The 18,917-nt window shown below is 58.2% G+C and overlaps 2 protein-coding genes and 1 non-coding gene across 6 annotated transcripts; all 3 read right to left on the bottom strand.

Annotated features, from left to right (window-relative positions):
* Positions 1-1,314: 1,314 nt before the first annotated feature.
* PTPN6 (protein tyrosine phosphatase non-receptor type 6) lies at positions 1,315-16,368 on the bottom strand. Of its 4 annotated transcripts, none has more exons than XM_027093034.1 (16): positions 16,219-16,368; positions 11,067-11,189; positions 10,671-10,865; positions 8,009-8,198; positions 7,736-7,852; positions 7,536-7,649; positions 7,283-7,379; positions 6,822-6,901; positions 6,498-6,647; positions 4,966-5,097; positions 4,700-4,854; positions 2,611-2,678; positions 2,359-2,510; positions 2,170-2,261; positions 1,673-1,813; positions 1,315-1,544 (listed from the first exon to the last, which is right to left on the bottom strand). In XM_027093034.1, the coding sequence occupies exons 1-15, from the start codon at positions 16,230-16,232 to the stop codon at positions 1,699-1,701; spliced, it is 1,794 nt and encodes a 597-aa protein (XP_026948835.1). In that variant the 5' UTR covers positions 16,233-16,368; the 3' UTR covers positions 1,315-1,544; positions 1,673-1,698. The 4 variants fall into 4 exon arrangements, with proteins under 4 accessions (XP_026948835.1, XP_026948836.1, XP_026948838.1 ...); XM_027093035.1 differs by having other exon boundaries at positions 1,315-1,504; XM_027093037.1 differs by lacking the exon at positions 16,219-16,368 and adding an exon at positions 11,268-11,506 and having other exon boundaries at positions 1,315-1,504.
* A 536-nt stretch (positions 16,369-16,904) lies between these two features.
* Positions 16,905-18,732, bottom strand: CUNH12orf57 (chromosome unknown C12orf57 homolog). The gene is made up of 3 exons (XM_027093046.1): positions 18,367-18,732; positions 17,892-18,068; positions 16,905-17,133 (listed from the first exon to the last, which is right to left on the bottom strand). The coding sequence occupies exons 1-3, from the start codon at positions 18,416-18,418 to the stop codon at positions 16,982-16,984; spliced, it is 381 nt and encodes a 126-aa protein (XP_026948847.1). The 5' UTR covers positions 18,419-18,732; the 3' UTR covers positions 16,905-16,981.
* LOC113613035 (U7 small nuclear RNA) lies at positions 18,677-18,738 on the bottom strand. Its single transcript, XR_003430058.1, has one exon. It is a non-coding gene; the product is annotated as a U7 small nuclear RNA (small nuclear RNA).
* Between the last annotated feature and the right edge of the window lie 179 nt (positions 18,739-18,917).

The raw sequence follows: 18,917 nt of genomic DNA, 5'->3' as shown, positions 1-18,917 counted from the left end.
CCGGCCGATTCAGGTTCTGAGCTGCTCTCCTGCAGCCCTGGCTCTGCTCTCCAGAGGGGCCGGGCACCCCGCCGGGCAGAGCTGCCCCTAGACCCACCTCACAGCCCTGGAGAGTCCAAGTCCCAGCCGCCGGGCAGTCAGCCCGAGGGCGGGTGAGAGGGGATGGGACCCGCCTTTCTTTTGTGTGGCTCAAGCTGGGATAGAAAGGGCGTTGCTGGGAGAGGGGCCCTGAGGCCCACAGGTGATGCTCCACCCACGCACCCCCTGGAGGGCGATAGCTCCTGGGAGCTGAGCTGTGTCGCCCAATCCCAGCTCTGCCTTCTCGCTCCCTAACACCCCCACACCTTTGTTTGCGTCCTTCTCAATTCTTGTCTGTACTTATTCTATGTTTGTGGACTGTTTCTGGGTCTGCCTTCCCACCAGGACAGGAACTGTCGGGTTCACCATCATGCCCCAGCACTGCTCCAGTGCCTGGGACACAGGGACGCTCAATAAACAAAGTGTATGCTGAGTGAATGACCACCCAGCCTCAGCTGGCCCAGCAGCAGGGAGCCGGGCCTTCCCCAGTCAGACTCTCTCAGGCTCAGCTCCCCAGGAGACTAGCATTATAATCAACATGAAGCCTTAACGCAAAGAAGGAATCATCGCTGTTGTCCACTGTGGACCCAGGGGAAGGAAGAGCGGACAAAAATAAAACTGAAACTCTGATCAAGGGCCTAAGGGCTCTTAGTAGCCCCAGAAAGGGAGAAGCGTGGCGCTCCTTTGCACACCAGGTGCCCGGGGGAGGGAGGTTGGCCCTGGGCCTGTGTTAACTGGCCGTTGTTATCCATCTTCTTAGCTTCTGGATGTAGAAGTCCGTGCCAGAGAATGTAGTTATGTCCCCCTCGGGGTGACCCTGGCTGCGTCTCCAGGAATGCAGGCTCTGAGGTCAGAAGGCCTGAGTTAAAATAAAATCTTAGGTTCACTGCTCAATAGTCCTGTGGCCTTGAGCAAGTTATTTAATCTCTCTGTGTCAGTTTCTCCCACTGTAAAATAGGAATGCTACAGGTACCTCGGTTCAATAACCACTTTTAGTCTTTTCAACAGCGCCTGACACACAGCAAGAGTGTAACGAATTTCATCATCCCTGATCTCAGTGATCTTCACGACCACCCTTGCAGGATCGTCCTCCACTTTAAAGGGACGAGACGGCGGAAGCTGACCCACACTCACACTCGTGTGTCAGACTGTGAAGGCCCAGCCTTCTGTGTCCACATGTTGCACTCCCTGCCCGCCTCCCCCTCCCGCCCAGGCACACAGAGTTAGAGACCCACACACAGTGACCTAGAGGCTTTATTTACAAGAGAAGGGCCCAGCCCTGCCAGGGGCCTTGCTGGGCTATATACAGGGGCTGGGAGAGGGAGGCGGGGACATGGCCATTTAAATTACAATGGAATAGGGGCCAGGCTCCGAGGTTCAGGCTCTGGGTCTTCCACTGGAGGCCTCTGCAGGGACGGGGCTGAGGCTGCAGAGACAGGGAAGGAAGGGATAAGACAGGGTTGGACCTGGAGGGGGGACAAGACACAGGTCTGGTTGGGTTGGGAAGACAGGGTGAGGCCGCAGCCGCCCCGTCCGTCCCAGGGAGAGCACCGAGCCTGGGGGCCCCTGAGGGCAGGCCAGGGAGGGGCCGTACCATGGCCGCCCCAGGACGGGCCCAGCTCACTTCCTCTTCAGGGAACCCTTGCTCTTCTCCTTGTCCGCCGACCGCTGCTTCTTCACCTTCTCGTCCTTCTTGTTCTTACTGTGCACGTTCTCATACACGTCCTCCTTGTGTCTGCAGGCGGGGCAGGTGGGTGCGGGCAGTCAGGACACAGGGCAGGGGTCTCCAGCACCAGCAGCCCCTCGGGGCCACCCCCATCTCACAGGTGAGCAGACTGAGGCCAGGAGAGCAAGGAGACCAGTCCTGACAGTGTCCTTACACTAGACTAGAAGCTGCTTTGGGGGCAGAGGCTCCATCTCACACATCAGTGCCTAGCACCGGCCCCACGTGGAGGGCACTCAGGAGACACTTGTGAACACAGCTTGTAAGAACCAAGCTTGAACTTTAAGCCGAACCTCCCTGGAAAGGACGGGTCGGGCTGGGGAAGAGAAAGGGGCAGACACTGGGAGGTGGGAGGTGGGGCCACTCACTTGGAGGAGGTGCGGGCGGCCTTGGCATGGGCATTCTTCATGGCTGGGGGGTAGGTAATGTTCCCGTACTCCGACTCCCAGCCCTTCTGGGACTGTGGGAAGAAATGTGGTGGGAGGCCAGTGGTCCCAGCAGCACCGGGCAATGCCCACTGCCCCCCTTGGCCCCTCCAGGCCATGCTCTGCCCGCACCTGCATGACCTCCAGCTTCTTCTTGGTGGTTTCGATGAACTGGGCGATGGCCACGTAGATGAACTTGTACTGCGCCTCCGTCTGCACCATGCCCGAGCGCTGGGCCCGTACCATCTGGATCGTCTTCTGGATGTCGATGTCACAGTCCAGGCCTGGCAGGGAGGGCAGCTGGACGTCAGGCCCTGGGCAGAGGTGGTGGACACGGGGAGCCGCTCCCCCACCTGCCCCGCATCTCCCACAGGTCACCCTCACCCTTGGTGGAGATGCTCTCCATAAGCATGTCGATGACAATGATGGTGCCGGTGCGGCCAATGCCGGCGCTGCGGAGAGGAGGGGCACCATCAGAGGCCCAGCCTGCACTAGCCGGGAAGCGGCGGCAGGGCAGGGGGGGCCGGGGGCGGGGTGTCAGCACAGCACCGGCAGGGGCGGGGCTTAGGGAACCAGGCAGGGTCACTGGGAAGGTAGGCAGGGTGGAAGTCTGCCCAACTCTGCACCCGTGCTCATCACTCCAGCCAAGGGATCTGGGGGCAGAAGCTGGCTCTCAAGTGCTAAGACGCTGCTCCCCAGACACCCATCACTTTCCTTCCCAGCACCACACTCCACCGCCTGCTTCCACTCCTCACTCTGCCCCCCCACCCCAGGAGGTCTGGGACCCCATTCCCCGACCACATCCTGCCTGCTCCCCTGGTACTCTGGGCCTCCCCGGCCCTCTCCCACAGCCTTGGCCCCAGCGAGGCTGCCCTCCTCGCCTCGGGAGCATCTTTCGGCAAGGCTCCATTTCCCTTTTTCTTCAGATCCTGATGGCAGGGCAAGGGCAGCGTCCAAGACAGCAGGCCTCGGGAGCCACCGGGCTCAGGCAACTTGGGGTAGCATCGCAGCAGGAAGTCTGCCTTCTCCCCACCCTCTGCTGCAACAGACCCCAGGAGCCTCAGGACCGCACACAGACCCCAGTGCCACCCCCTCGGCTAGGCCAGTCAGGCCAATGCCCTGAGTTGCACTGTCTAATTTCAAACCCAGATTGTCAAAAATAACACCCCCTCACCCACTTCCTTCCTGTAACGTCTAAATTAAGGCCATGGGGATTTCAAGAAGGGGGGGGGAACGGCCTGGAGGCAGAGTCCCTGAGGCAGCACGTGGGGGGCACCTCCAGACGCAGCCCCCCGGCCCTGCCCCAGGACGCACAATTGCTGGTGGGGCAGAAGGAGGAAGCCCCAGCCCTCACGGCCCCGGGGTCACGTGGAGGGAGCTGGAAGGGCAGAGGACAGAGCAGATTCCCATTTCCCCATTCCCTGCCTGACGTGAGTTATTAAAGCATTAACAATTCCCATTCTTGGGCATTTACTGTATTCCAGACACAGTGAGAGGGTCTCACACTCACAACAACCCTATAAGACCCTGATTTTACGGACAAGAATCCAGGGGTCAGAGAAGGGAAGTCCTTTGCCCAAGATCGCACAGCTGGTGAGTGGAGGAGCTGGAATTTTGAGCAGCAAGTCTGTCCGGGACCCTGTGCCTGCTGCCTCCCATCCCCCTCAGGCCTGATGGGACACCTGCTCCTCCTTGCTGACCCCTCAGCTTCCCCCCTTAGTAGGAATGGGGTCTCCTGATCATGAACATGAGGGTCTCCAGTGGAGCCAGTGGTGCATAAGCCCAAGGGCTGAGTTGGGGGCACTGGCGGGAAGGGAGAGATAGGTCGCAGCAATGAAGAAGCCTCAGCCTGCCGCCAGGGCTGCAGATGGAAAAGAGAAGGGATGGGGAGCTACACCAACCCCAAGGAGAAATACCGGAAACACCGGCTGGGTAGGCGCATCTGAGAAAACAGGAGTGACCAGGACCTGGGTCTACCGTGAGCCCTGCTCCAGGCCCCCCCACTGACCAGCGGTGACCTGGCAAGAGGCTGGGCCTGTTTCCTCATCTGTATGTGGCAGGGTTGGACTAGATGCTACATCCAGGGAAGTCTCTGAGGAAGCCCACCCCACCAGGCACAGGATCAAACAATGGGCTTGGTTCAAGCTTAAGCTCCACCCATGGGTGTGGAGTCATCAGGGAACCCAGGGACCTCCCTGGTGGTCCAGAGGTTAAGACTCCTCACTCCCAATGCAGGAGGCGCGGGTTCCATCCCTGGTGCAGGAACTGAGATCCCACATGCCACACGGCATGGCCAAAACAAAACAAAAAACAGCATCAGGGAACCCAGAAGAGGTGGAGGCGGGGGGGGGCGTTAGATGAGTTAATATGTAAACTGCTTACAAGTGCACGTGGCACTCGGCAGTACTCACTTGCCAGCTACTACTTTGATGATTATTATTAATAATAACATCATCATCATTCTTATTCTCACCTGCAGTGCACGATGATAGGCCCTGCGTGAGGCAGACTTTCCTGCCGCTGGTTGATCTGGTCCAGGAAGCTGAGGACACCCCCAGGCTCGCTGGGGACCCCGTGGTCAGGCCAGCTCAGGTACTGGTAGTGCCAGATCTCCCGAACCAGGTCCCCCTGGGTCAAGGACATAGTCAGTGCCCCCTGCTCCCACGCATGGCCTCATTCGACCCAACCAAAGAGAACAGGTGTGAGGAGGGCCCCGGGCATGGGGCAGGGACCACTCACATTGTCCAGCGGGGAGACCTGTAAGGTGCGGAGTTTGTACTCAGCTGCGTCGTGTTCCCTGCAGTTGGTTACAGCGTAGAGTCCATAAACGTGCTGAGTGCCCACCTCTGGCCAGTATGGGACACATTTGTTCTGAAAAGGGAGGGTAAAGGTGGGGACTCAGGCCTGTGCCCACCTCGAGCAGGGCCTGAGTCCCTGGCGCTGGCCCCGTCAGCATCCAATGGATGAACAAATTAAATGGCCAAGAGTCAGAGACATAGGGCCTGGCTCGGCCTCTTACAGGTGGTGAGACCTCACCAGCCACTTAACAAGTCATTCAGTGCACGTTGGCTGGCACACGCACTGAACCTGAAGCTGTGCAAACCGGGCTGGAGTTAGACACAAGTAAAACGCAGCCTGTGCCCCTGTGCCTACAGGAGCTCACAGAGAGATAGGTGAGCGGGGGACCAGAGCCGCTGAGGAGCCGGGGGGAGGGAGAGACTAATCCTCCCTCTTGGGAACGGAGGAAATCAGGGACAGCTTCACAGAGGAGGGAGCATTTGAGCTGGGTCTTCACAAAACGAGGAGTCGGGCTCCCCTGGTGGCACAGTGGTTAAGAATCCACCTGCCAATGCAGGGAACACGGGTTCGAGCCCTGGTCCGGGAAGATCCCACATGCCGCGGAGCAACTAAGCCCGTGCGCCACAACTACTGAGCCTGCGCTCTAGAGCCCGTGAGCCACAACTACTGAGTCCACATGCCACAACTACTGCAGCCCGCGTGCCTAGAGCCCGTGCTCCACAACAAAGAGAAGCCACTGCAATGAGAAGCCCGCACACTGCAACGAACGAAGAGTAGCCCCCGCTCGCTGCAACTAGAGAAAGCCCACACGCAGCAACGAAGAACCAATGCAACCAAAAAGAAAGAAAGAAAGGAAAAAAGAAAAAGCGAGGAGTCTGTGAGGCAGAGAGAGTGCAGAGCCAGGAAGTCAGTCCCTAGCGGAAATGAGCTCGTGCAGAGGCATGGAAACCTTAGGGACCCTGGCCGGTCAGAGGCAGCGAGGGCTGGAGGGCAGCCACCAGGCCTGAGCGCCAGGTCCGGCAGCGTGACTGCTCTGAAGGCAGCTGGGAGCCACGGCAGGGTTCTCAGAGGGAGCAGCCTGGTGCAGTGTGTGCTCTGCACAGGTCATGGCCACTCCACTGCAGAGGGTGCCGTGGGGAGGGGGCAGCCTGCAGGCAGGGAGGTAGCTTGCCTGTGGCGTGAGGGTTTGGGGTTGACTCCAGACAGTATTATGAAGCCAAGAGAACAGGAAGGGCTGCCGCCCAGAGCGGAACAGAGGGACACTTTAAGGAAAGAGGCCACTGGAAATCTGGGTCTGGTGGTCAGGGGAGCCCAGGGTGGGAAGCGGGGATCCGGGAGTCAGCGTGTACCCAGACCTCGTGCCTCAGTTTCCCAACAAGGTAGGACCCTTGCCCTCCGAGATGCCCCAAGTCTCTTTGGCTTAATGGTGGCGGGCGACCACTGGGGGGCTCATGGCACGTGGCTTGGCTTACCCGGCCCTTCTCCACCTCCCGGGTGGTCATGACGACGACACGGGTGTTCTCCTGCCACACCATCTGCCAGAAGTCGTTGACTGTGGCCTCCAGGCAGCCCTGGCTGGCGATGTAGGTCTTAGCATTCTCATCAGGGCCTAGCAGCTGGTTCTGGACGCGGGTGCAGAGACACGCAGGACTGTGAGCCCCTCGCACCCCTGCCACACTCAGCCACCCAAGGCAACAGCTCTGGCTTCGCCCGTGCATGTTTGGACCCAGCCCCCCCACGAACGGGGGTCCCCAGGGCCCAGCCCCCCCTCCCCCATGACCGGCGGGCACACCCACCTTGACGTAGTTGGCGTTAATGTAGTCGGACCCAGGGATGTTACTGTCGCGTCCCTGCAGGACAACTCGGCTGTGGTCGACTGGGAGCGAGCAGAGAGGAAGCAACAAAGGCGTGGGTCAGACCCTTCCTGAGTTTCCAGGCCTTTCTTGCCCAGAAGCCATGAGCTCTCAGAGCTCTGCGGGCAGGCAGGGATGGGGGATCTGTATGGGGGGAGGGATCTGTGTGGGGTGGGGCTGGAGGTTTCAGAGGAAGAAGGGGGTGGGGGTGGGGTGCCGGAGGCCCCTCTGGGAGGAGCAGAGGCTTTTTGGAGGAGGGGAGGCTATTGCGGGTGGAGAGGGGTCCCCCCTTGAGCTGGGGGAAGAGGCCCTCTGAGATGGGGCGAGGCCAGCTGGCGGAAGGGGAGTCTCCTGGGTGAATGGATGTGGGAGGGCTGGAGGCTGCCCAGGGATAGGGCACTCACACGGAAGGATGTTCTTGTAACGGTTCTTGCTCTTGTTTTCTGGCCGCTGCCCTTCCAGCCGCTGGTGCAAGTTCTTCACCTCCTGCTTCTGCAGACTCTGTGGGGCAAGAGGGGGAAATGGAGCCCCAGGCCCTGGAGAAGGCCATCCACGGCTGGCGAGGACGTGGGGCAGATCAGTGGAAGGGGTGGGGAGAGAGGGGACGGGGTCTGCCTGGGACCCCAGGCCCTTTGCCCTGCTGGCCCCCTCACACACCTCAAACTCCTCCCAGAAGCCAGCCTTGGCTGTGTTCTCCGACTCCTGCTTCTTGTTCAGTTCCAAGACCCGGTTCTCAATGTCAGCTGCGTTCACCCTCGTGGCGTAGTACGGCTGGGGCGAGGGAGGGCGAGAAGTCAGCCGCTTCTAGAGCTCAGAAGCTCAGGGGAAGGAAGGAGGCAGCCTGGCCCACCCCTCACCTGCCGCAGGTAGACGAAGGCGCCCGAGGCCTCCTCTATCCCCGTCCTCTTGAAATGCTCCACCAGGTCCGTGAGGCTGTCGAAGGTCTCCGAACCGCCCACTGTGTAGCGTCCACCCTGAGGGGGGCCGAGTCAGGCCACCTCTCAGGACCCGAGTCTCCCTCCCTGGACCCCCAGCCTCAGACCGAAGCCCGGGCTGACCCTCCCCACAGGCAACGCTGGCGCACAGATGGACCCCCAGCAGGATGCCGCCCCACTACCCAGATGCCTTACCTCACACATGACCTTGATGTGGGTGACTCTGAGAGGGGAGTCCGGCCCAGACTTGGGCTGGTCGCTGAGCACGGACAGCACAAAATCTCCAGGCTGGCTGAGACTTTCACGCACGAGAAAAGTCCAGGGCTCACCCTTGGCCTGCAGCAGTGTCTCTGCCTGCCCTCCAGACATGTGGCCATGGTACCACCTAGAGAAGACAGCACCCGGGGAGGTGAGACCGAAGCCAGGGGCAGGTGCTGGGTAGACATTCACGGAGGGGGCAGGGAAACCAGGCACCTGCCACGTGCAGGCACTCTGCTATATGCTTTCAAACCCACCACCATCACAGAAATGCTGAGAAGTAGATACTACCCATTCTGCAGATGAAGAAACTGAGGCTGGGTGATGGCACACTGGCCCAAGGCCCTTGCTGATAAGAGGCGAGCCTCAGGACTTCTAAGCAGGCCCACCTCTGAAAGTTTAAGACAAAGGCAGACAGGCAGGCCATATGCAGAATACTTGGAGGGGAGAAATCCAGGAAGGGTCTCCATGAAAGACAGGGCTGGGCTAGGGGAACAAATGCAGAGGCCAAACCCCACAGGGCTGGGGATGGAGAGACGGAAGTCACAAGGGAGGCATAATGGGGAGAAGTCCCCCGGGGGGCCGGGAAGGCAGACAACCCCGCTGAGTAAGAGTGGTTTGGGGGCTCTGGGGTGCCTGGGATGATGTCACTGAACGAGCTGTTAGAGGGGCTCAGAGGGGCTCAGAGGGGCAGAAAGCAGAACTAGGACCTTTCCCCAAAGCACACCCCCTTCCCAGGAGGAAACTGTAGCCCCGCAATGCCCAGCCCCACAGGAAACCACGTGATGGAAAAAACACAAAACTCCTTCTGGGGAGAGAGTGAGAAGTGAGGTTGTGAGGTTTCCTCAGCCCAGGGACCAGGGGAGGGGGGGGCATTTTCCAACCGCAGGAACGGGGAGAAGGAGGGAGGGGGCCAGTCTGTCCCGCCCCATCTCACTCCTGCCCCAAGGAGACTGCAGCTCAGAGACTTCCAGAGTCTCCTGCCCTGTCCAGGACCCCCTGGGCCACCCCATCCCATCACTCGGGGATAGGCCAGGTCCCCAGGGCTATGGAGAGGGGGCTAACCCGCTTCCCCCAGGCCCCAGGATGAGGAAGTTTCCATGCAAATGTCAGGCTGACCACAGGGGAGAGCTAGCCAGTGAGGGGACAAATGCAAATTCCCACAGAGGGGGTGGGGCAGCTGCAAGAACACAAGTGGAGGTTTGGAGAAAGAGCCTCCTCCACACACTCCCAGGGTCAAGGGTGAGCCCAGGCCTCCTGGCACGGGTAACCAAAAGGGCCTCTTGGAGTCAGCTGCCCTGGTCTTGATTCCCTCGATCCTCGGTCCTCGACTTCTCCCAGCCCCAGCTGGAACCCAGGCCTCAGGCCCCTCCCAGGGGGTCTGCTCAGCTCCATCCCTCTTCCAGCTCCACCCTCTTCCTGCAGCAGCCAGCAGGGCAGATCCTGGCCAGGACGAGGAGGAAGCCAGGACATGAAGAGCTCAAGAGAGTCTGGGTGGAAAATCCCCATGAATGTTGCAGGTGGGGTGCAGGAAAAGGGCAAGAAAGGGCAGCCACCAGCAAGGTCATCAATGTGGCTTCCCTCCTAGAAGAGGTAGCTTCACAGGAAGGGGATCAGTGGCTTCATGTTCACGGGAAAGAGGTCTCCAGGGGGGGGCCCCAGGGCCTTTATCTCAGCCTCATCCAGGGCTAAGTTTCAATCACTGACTTGAAAAGAATATGAATGCGCGCTGGGAGGCATGCATGTCAGAGAGACTGAAAGCAGACAGAATCAAAGTTCAGAATCATTTCAACAGTCGATACACAAATATAGGACAAGGGCAAGTTGACTTGGCCCTAGGAGTGTGAAAAAAAAAAAACCCCAGAGTTGTTCAGCTGCCCTTCCCCTCAATGGGAGCTGTCATGGAGATGAAGCTATAACATGAGCCACCACGTCCTGCCGAGTGTTAGGGTCCCACCACCCTCCACCCGTGCACTGGGGAGATTGCATGGGAAGTAGCCAACCCAGTTTTGGGGACCACATCTTTGGAGCCAAAAAGATGCCTGGAGTATTACCCTGTGCCCAGGTACTAGGCCCCTTACACACCCATCACACAGTTTTCAATGATCTGGGTTCTGGTCAAGGGACTCGTCCAGCTCCACCCAGCCCAAGAGGGCAGACCCGTCCTCACGGGTTGCTGAGATGAGGCACTAAGTGTCCTCATAAACGCTGGCCCCTACGCTCTTCCTCAACATCAGCCTGTCCCTGTATTAACCCCTGCTGGGGAGGGAACAGTTACAGGAGGGCAGATTCTGTTCCAGGTAAGAAGAAGCTCTTTCTAACAACAGAGCCAGACTGCTGGGAACACAGCCACGAGGAGTGGCCTCTCGGACACTAGTAGAGCCTGCGCTGCTGGCAGACAGGGACCCTGGAGAAGGGCGAGGTGACCTTCTCTTGCTTCCTCAGTGGTTGATGGAAAGGGGCCCCAGGATCACATGGAGGGAAGAGGCCCCACAGAGCCCTGAGAAGGAGCGGGGGCGGGGGCGGGGGGGGGAGGGGCACTTGGGGTGGAGGCCAGCCCACCTCTCCGTGGGCTGGGCCAGGGCGCGAAGCCCCTCACCTCTCACTGGTGGGGTCTGAGCAGTTCAGCGGGTACTTGAGGTGGATGACGGTACCATCGCGGTCCTGCAGGACGCCCTGCTGCTGCGTGTAGTACTCCACCAGCTCCGCCAGCGTCGCGAACTTCTCCCCTCCATACAGGTCGTAGAAATCCCCCGAGTTCTGGATCCGAATGTGGGTCACCTGATCCCCCACCCTGCAGGGCACCGGGCGGAGGTGACGCCGGTGGATACGAGAGAGCGGAGGTGGGGACGGCGTGGGGGATGGGCGGGGGGTCCTGGGCAGGGAGCGCACACGGGGGCGGGGTGGACACACACAGGGCCGAGGCGTGCTGGGGCCTGGGCAACCAGAGTGAGAGGCCAAGTCCTGGCCCCGGCTAGAGCCTCGGGCCACCCACCTGACGGAGAGGGAGAAGTCGCCCTGGTTCTTGCGACTGGGCCGAGCCAGGAAGCTCCCGTTGACCCCTCGGCCCTTGAGCAGGGTCTCGGCATCCAGCCCACTGAGGTCTCGGTGAAACCACCTGGGAGGCCAGGAGGGCAGTGAGGAGAGGGCCCTGGGGCACCCCACCTCCTGCCTACCCAGGGTCCCCGGCCCTTACCTCACCATCCTGGGGGTGCCCGGGGGGAAGGGGGTGCAGGCAACAGGGTGGAGCTGCTGAGTCCGGGCAGGTGGAGAACGCTGGGGCTAAGCCTCCCGAGGCTCTCAGCGCCCAGGTCACCTCACCACTGCCGTCCTGGTTCTGGGGCTGCCACTCCACTGGCCTGGGGCAGCCGGCGGGGCGGGGACAGGAAGGGGCGCGGCCGACCCCTTGGGGGAACTCACTGTACTTCTCGTTTTAGAGCAGAGTGGGGAGAAGCTGCGCGGGGTGGCAGTGGGCGCGGGGGGGCCCACTTCCCACACGCCTGTCATCAAAGGCCTCGGGAGTGAGGCCCTCCATACATGGGGGGACACCCGAGTAAGGACACACGTGCGCCAGGCGCACTCCGGGCGCAGATCATGCTCGGCACGTGGGAAGCCGCCCAGTCACGCGCCGTCTACTCCTGCTCCGCCAGCCACTTCCACGCAGCCTTCCCTGGTCCATGCCACCAATGATGGTGATGGTGGCAACTGTCACTAATGGAGTCTGTATGCCAGGCACTGTCCTGTATGATATTTACATGCCTTATCTGATGTGTCATCACCATAGCCCCATGAAGCATGTACCTTCGTTATCCCCATTTTCCAGACAAGGAACCTGGGGCTCAGGGCGTGTAGGGAGCTTGCCCAGGGTCACACAGTCAGTAAGTGGCGGTGCCAGGATGCAAACCAGGCGGCCTGGTTCCAAAGCCGGTGATTTTAGCTACTGTATGCCAGCACTCAGGGCTTCAAAGAACAGAGGTTGGAACTGTACTCCAATAAAAAAATAAAGAGCTGGGGCTTCCCTGGTGGCGCAGTGGTTAAGAATCCGCCTGCCAATGCAGGGGACACGGGTCCGAGCCCTGGTCTGGGAAGATCCTGCATGCTGCAGAGCAACTAAGCCCGTGCGCCACAACTACTGAGCCTGCTTTCTAGAGCCTGCGAGCCACAACTGCTGAGCCCACGTGCCTAGAGCCCATGCTCTGCAACAAGAGAAGACACCGCAGTGAGAAGCCCGCACACCGCAACAAAGAGTAGCCCCACTCGCCGCAACTAGAGAAAGCCCGCGTGCAGCAACGACTCAATGCAGCCAAAAACAAATAAATAAAATAAAATAATTAAAAATAAATTTTAAAAAAAATGACTCCATCTTGCAATGCAGGGGACGCCAGTTCGATCCCTGGTTGGGGAACTAAGATCCCACATGCCACGCGTGCCACAACTAGAGAGAAGCCCGCACACGCACTGCAACTTAAGCGAAGAGCCCGCATGCCCCAACTAAATCCTGACGCAGCCAAAAAATAAATAAATAAATATTTTAAAAAGTAAAATAAAAATAAAAACTAAAGAACAGAGGTTGGGAGACTCTTCCATTAGGGTCGCAGTGGGAGGGGGAGACTCCGTAATTGCCAAGGCCAGGAAGATGCCTACAGAGGGATGCCCTCCCCTCCCTTGACACACATAGCTGAAGAGGTGCCCTGGGGCAGAGGGATAGACAGAATGACCCCTATGCCCTGTCCAACTTGCACCTTCTCTGCTTCTTGTACTCAGGCTTTGGCCCATCCATCTGGCCCCAACCCTGCAGTCAGGTAAGGAGCAGACCTAGGGAAGCAGGTGTGGGCGGAGCCACCAGCCCCCATGGGTGCGTCCACCCTATGCCTGAGCTGTAGGTTCTTGCCAAGGGGGTCTGGTCTGAATCCACTGGAGTTCAGGACTCTGACCAGAGGCCTGTCTCCTGGGACTGGGGCTGGGGGCGCAGGGCCTTCCAGGGCTTATTCTCAGGGCCGGTTGACCTGGAGAGGCCCTAAACACTAAAAGCTTGCCATGCTCCCTGTAATTCCAAATACAAACCAAAGCAAGAGGAAAGAAGCCCAACGAAACAGACGCAAGAAACTCCTGTTGGTGGCTTCCCTAGGGAGGGGGACCAGGTGGCTGGAGGAGAGGGCTGGGAGGGACCTTTCCTTCTCCCTTCCACCTTTTTGAAGGTTATATCACGGGCACGTATTACCTTTATAAAAATAAGTAAACTGACTGGGAGATGGCAACTCCTGGGACACTTCTGCCGTACTGGGCATGCTCTACATCGCGATCTGGGTGGCGTACACACGGACGGAATAAATGTGACGTTCGATATTCATGCACGTGACGTACGCTGTGCCTCAAAAAGTAAGGAAAATAAATAACGAAGTGCTCCCGCCCAACCAAAGTCTATTTTCTTACGTTGGCTCCTTTATCATTGTTTGAACATCAATTTCCCCCCCACCCCAAGAAGGGCTTCTTTTTTCCACCTCTTTCTGGGGCCCTGGGAGCCTTGCTTGGTCTGTTTATTGCATGGTCTAACACTGACTACCTCCAGTCTTGGACAGCCGCCCTGAAAGACCATGAACTCACCCCCACAGCAGGGGGCAGGAAGGAGGTGGACATCGCCTTCTCCACCACAGGGGGTCCGCTGCCAGTCTGGCTCACCTCCAAGGGGTCAAAACTTAGCACCATGCCTCGCACAGAGTATGTGTCCAATAACCAAGCTCATCCGGACCCAGGCACATACTTGGTCCCAAGCCCAGGTCCGGTCCTACACATGCACACCCTACTCGTCATATACAGATGAGTATACACACACGCGCGCACACACAAGCACACTAGCATCCACTTATGCACACACAGCCCCACTACGTACACCTCACCATATCCACGTCCATCTACGCACGTACCTGGTTGGGTGCAAACACCCACACGTGGACACCACATCCTGACCACACGCGAAGCTGCAGGTCCATGCTCGACACTAAACACTCCCTGCACCCTGGCCACAAGCCACTCTCCTTCTGGAGCTTTCACACCACTTGGTGGAGAGAAACTAACTAGGAACCCAGAAACTCCTGACCACGGAAGAAGCAGGCATTTCTCTGAAGGGGGTCAAGCCAGAAGACAGGCAGACACCAGGATGAGATGTACGGTCTCTGCTGTCCTCTGGCACGAAAATAAATAAGAAGCACCTCCCTTCCCTTGACATTAAGTGCTCTGGAGTTCACAGAGCACTTGCACACACACACACAATCCCATTTGGGCCTCAGACATCCCTGTGATGTAGGAGTTATTTTTCTGAATTTTTTTTTAAGGGAGGAAAACAGGCTCGAGGAAGCTGAGAGTTACAAAAGTAAGGGTCTACTAATTCCGAAGAGAAAATTATTCACTTGGAAAGCAAGGAAATAAAGGTAGAGATGAAGATCAAGGGGGATGCAGAAAGACAGGCAGTCTGGAAGAGCAAAGAAGGTGAAATAATATCTAGAAAGTTCTTGAAGTTCCCTGAGCCTCAGTATCCCTACCTGATAAATGAGCTTAACAATATTTCCCAAATACTGATACAAAAGACCAACATGAAGTGAGTTTTTGGCACGAACACCTTCTATGTGGCATTATTAATCCACAGGCCAACATTATTAGTAGGTCTCATTAGCCCAATTTTAGAAACAAAACCTAAGCCTCAGAGAAGTAACTTGCCCAAGGTCACAAGCTAGTAAGTGGAAGGCAACAAACCAACCAAGGCTGTCTGATGTGAGGCCACGGCCCTTCCCACCACACCAGCCACTGCTGGAGGAGGCAGGGCACTGGCACAGCCCATGAGGAGGCCACAGGGGCCGGCGCTCCTGCAGAGGCAGGATCTGCAAAGGCACCCGGGTGGTAGGCACAGGACCCACTGGAGCAGCGCTGGGTGTGAGCAGGGCGCTGTGGCTGAGCTGAGCTGCTCTCAGGGGCTGGGACCCACGGCAGAGGGTCTCACAGGGGCAGGCTGGGGACCCAAGGAAGGACTCTGCCCCAGGAGAGGCCTTGCCAACCACGTGGTAGGAAAACGACTGAGGCGGGAGTGCGGAAGGGATCAGGGACCAGGCAACTCAATCAAAACCTTGACATCAGGGCTGAAGGAGACAAGGTGTGCACTGGGGGAGGCAGGGCCCACCCCAGGGCAGATGTCAGTGTGAGAAGCAAGAACCTGCAGGACTCGGGGGTGACCAACCCATCAACTCACCAACACGCCAAGCAGGTCCTCACTGGAGCATCCAAACTCCAGCAAGGCCTGGTCTGTCCCGGCCCTCCCCACTGGCCTGCTCTGCTGCAGGCACTGTCCTTTAGTTTGTTCTCACAGCAGGGCCTTTGCACTGGCCGTTCCCTCCGCCCAGGGGCACTGGAGCCTGGCTCCCCCTCCAGGTCACAGCTCCTGTGTCACCTCCTCAGGAAAGCCCTCCCTGCCCCCTCCAGCCAGTGACGCCACTGGCACCGCAGTCACTTACTAGCACGTGAAGCTGTTTCATTTTCTGGGTAACACTTCTGAGAACCTGCAATTATCCTACTTAGTGGGTTCCTTGGGCAGTCTGTCACCTTCCACTGGAGCGAGTGAAGCTCCGGGAGAGCAGGGACCATGTCTCTCTTGTTTGCTACAGTATTGGCAGCACCTTAAAAAGCACCTGGCGTATAACAGATGCTCAACAGGTATCTGTTGAATGAATTGAGGCAGAGGAGTGAAGGGAAACTGAAGGAAATCTGAATGAAGGATACTGGGAAGTTTAGTGGCAACAGGGGAGCCTTCTCAGATTTGCCTTTCAGACGTGTAATGTTTCATTCAGGTGACATGGGCTCCCCAGGGGGACAGATCCTAAGCAGATGGCAGAAGCAGGGGACCAGAGGGTGAAGGGAGAAATGCAATGGTGAGAAGAAATATTCATCTGTCAGGGAGAAAGTGCTAGAGAAGGGGGGGTGGTGCAGAGGGCTACGAATGAGCCCGAGTTCCTGACATCTTTCGGGGAAGCAGACCCAGGGCAGGGGGCAGAGGCAGGTCGCACTCGTGGTCACACACCTGTCAGGAGTGAGCAGGAATACTGCCCCTCCCTCCCAAATGAACAGAGGACCATGATATGCAAGCAGAGCAGGGGACTTACCCATGGGACAGCATTTCCCGAGAGGGGTAGCGAGTCACAGGCAGATGGCCACAGGGGGCGGGGCTGAGCCCGAGCCGCAGCCGTGCAGTGGCCCAAGGTGAGGAAGAACACTCAGAACTCAGCCACTTTCCTCTCGATGCTGCCCGCCAGGCCAAGATGCCACAGGGACAAGCCCCTGGACTTAATAAACCCGGAAAAGGGACAGGTGGGGAGGGGCTGGCCTTAGACCGCCCACAGCAGCTGGCTTCTCTCTCCAGCCCCACGCCGCGGTCCAGCGCCGCCTGCCTGTGCCCCGCCTCCTTCCCTGGGGAAGGGAGGAGCCACCTGGAGCTCCACCTGGCGCTCCGGCCGACGGAGCTGAGGGAGGATGGGTGCTGCGGGCAGAGACCAGGAAGTAACCCTGGCCAAGGGAGCACCAACCAATGGGGGAGCCTCCCAGCACACAGAAGCCAAGGGGCCTCAGGAAAAGCCCAGGAAGCCCCACTCCTCAGAGGCGGGGCTGCCTGTGCAGGGCCCCCCAACCCAGGGCGTTGAGGGGCCGGCCCCTCCCACTCTGCCCCGGAGCTGGTTGGGCCCAGCAGGAGCACAGGGAGGACCTGGACAGGAAGATGGAGCAGCCCGAAAGGCAGAGCGCATCAGGCCGGGACGCAGAGGTTGTCAGGGTCACAAAAGACAGACGGCAAGGCTAAGTCACAGGCACATTTATATCCTCCGGAACACCAAGGTCTTCCCTTCCCCAGCAGTGCCACGGGAGGGCCAACCCTCAGGAGGCGGCCACACTGCCACCCGAAGCAGGCCCGTGGGGCGGCAGGGTCATAGGCGGCAGGAACAGCGCCTTCAGCTTGCCCGACAGGCTGGCAATCTCGGGATCCTGGGCTTCGTAAGACTTGACCAAGCGGGCAAACTTAAGGACACCTGCGAAGGGAAACAGGAGCATCAGTCCACACCCCCAGCGGACGGATGTGCCCAAGATGGCAGGAGGGGGCAGCTTGAGCCGGAGTCGCTGGCTACTCTGGCTCTGGCCCCAGGTAGCTGTCTGCAAAACAAGACATATGCAGGCCTCTGCCCTGTGTGGTTTGGATCAACTACTTCCTGGTCTACACTGGGGCACAACTGGCTGTGATGCAGTGAATGAAAATATCCCGAAGCAGGGTGCTGCCCACCATCAGGTGAACCATTTTAGCACTTTAGTCAAAAGACCCCAAAGGATACACACCCACAAGATCACCAGTCCAGAACCAGGAACAGGAGGGCCATGGGCCAGTTGGGCCGAATCAGTAAACACCCTTGGGGAAGACCCTGATCTCCCCAAAGAAACTGAACTGCCAACCCTCAAACAGAAAAGAGTTGAAACACCTTGGAGGGGCTGCAGAACTGTACTGTCATGCAGACACCTCACTACAAGCCGTCAGAATGGGTTTCAGGTCCAACTCGGCTGTGACCTCTGGCACTTTCTAGAGTCTGTTTCCTCATCTTAAAATGGTGTAACAGTATAATTAATGGTAACTAGAAAGCTCACTTCAGACTTCGCTTGGCTCAAGTTCATGAACAGACCCTGGTCTCAGAGTACCAATACTATTAGAGTGTGGCTGCCGCCGTGTGGCGAGAAAAGGGATTACGGCTCGGAGACCCAAGGGATCCATCGCTCTCTCCTCCATCCCCGTCCGACCCACCTTCCCCGTCGCAGCTGAAGCCATAAGCTTTGATAACCTCCTGCTGAATCTGCGTGGCCACGGGCAGCACGAATTGCAGCATCTTGCCCATGTCGTTACACGCGTTGTCCCGAGCCTCGTCCATGCGCACGGCGTTCTCCGGCGCCGAGAACGCCTGGATCACCTCGGCCAGGACCACTGTGCAACAGACGCATCCCGGAAGAAGTCCCGGGTACGCATCGGCGCACGGCCGGCGGGCCCAGCCGAAAACACAAGAAAGAGGGCAGGGAGTTATTTAACAGACTGAAACCATAGTAACCCAAGGAACTCGGCCTCCGAATCTCTCGCTCCAGGAGCAAGGACCCTCGTTAATTGACAGAGTATGGTACCGAGTACCCGCATTTCCCAGCGAACGCAGCCATTTCTCTCGCCCCAGATCTTTTTCCCGCACTCTACTTTAGCAAGAATCCCACCCGACAACTAAAAGGTTTCTCACCCTTGGCCTGCTCGGCGCTCAACGCTGCAGCTTGAGCAGAGGCGGTCGCCATAGAACAAAAGATACACGTGCAACCGCGCTCGAGAAACAGCCAGGAGAAACAAGCAATATCCTAGAGCGGCTCTCCCAGCGGGTGGGGCGATAGGGAAATTGCATCAGCTTATGCCGGAAACCTCACGGTACCGCTTCCATTTCTCCATTTTTAACAACCAATAACGAGCTCGTCGTGAGAACAGTGAGCTAACCTACAATCTAAAATTCTTACAGATTACTTAAAATTATTCTATTGTTAAAGACAAACTGTATGGTGGGGGGTTTTCCGGCGAAAACCAGAAAACCTACTAGACAAATTCTAAAAGAGCTGTAACACTACCGGAACACGCCCTGAAGAGAAGGTGGCAGGTCCACCAACTCCACTATTGGTGAGGGTGAGCTCCCATGGCATTTCCTAATCTTTACTGCTATACAAGCAACAGGGCACACTGCAGCTTTCAGAAGGGAAAACAGTATTGAAAAGAACTCTCTTAAATCATCCGTTTCTAGAGTTTGTG

Source organism: Aethalodelphis obliquidens, unplaced genomic scaffold (genome assembly GCF_003676395.1).
Source record: "Aethalodelphis obliquidens isolate GAN/ISIS:26980383/991018 unplaced genomic scaffold, ASM367639v1 scaffold83, whole genome shotgun sequence".
Lineage (NCBI taxonomy): Eukaryota > Metazoa > Chordata > Mammalia > Artiodactyla > Delphinidae > Aethalodelphis > Aethalodelphis obliquidens.
The sequence above is the reverse complement of the archived record's forward strand: the minus strand, read 5'-3'. Positions and strand labels throughout refer to the sequence as shown.

Bases quoted from the DNA above. Each gene is read 5' to 3' on its own strand.
- PTPN6 (XM_027093034.1), bottom strand. The intron at 7,380-7,535 runs GTGTGTGAGGGG...CTTGCCCCACAG, and splicing joins GCTTCTGGGAGGAGTTTGAG to AGTCTGCAGAAGCAGGAGGT. The intron at 2,262-2,358 runs GTGCGGGCAGAG...TTCTTCCCACAG, and splicing joins AGAAGCTGGAGGTCATGCAG to TCCCAGAAGGGCTGGGAGTC.
- CUNH12orf57 (XM_027093046.1), bottom strand. From the start codon at position 18,418: ATGGCGACCGCCTCTGCTCAAGCTGCAGCGTTGAGCGCCGAGCAGGCC. The intron at 18,069-18,366 runs GTGAGAAACCTT...TCTGTTGCACAG, and splicing joins GAGCGCCGAGCAGGCCAAGG to TGGTCCTGGCCGAGGTGATC. The intron at 17,134-17,891 runs GTGGGTCGGACG...TTCCCTTCGCAG, and splicing joins CTTCAGCTGCGACGGGGAAG to GTGTCCTTAAGTTTGCCCGC.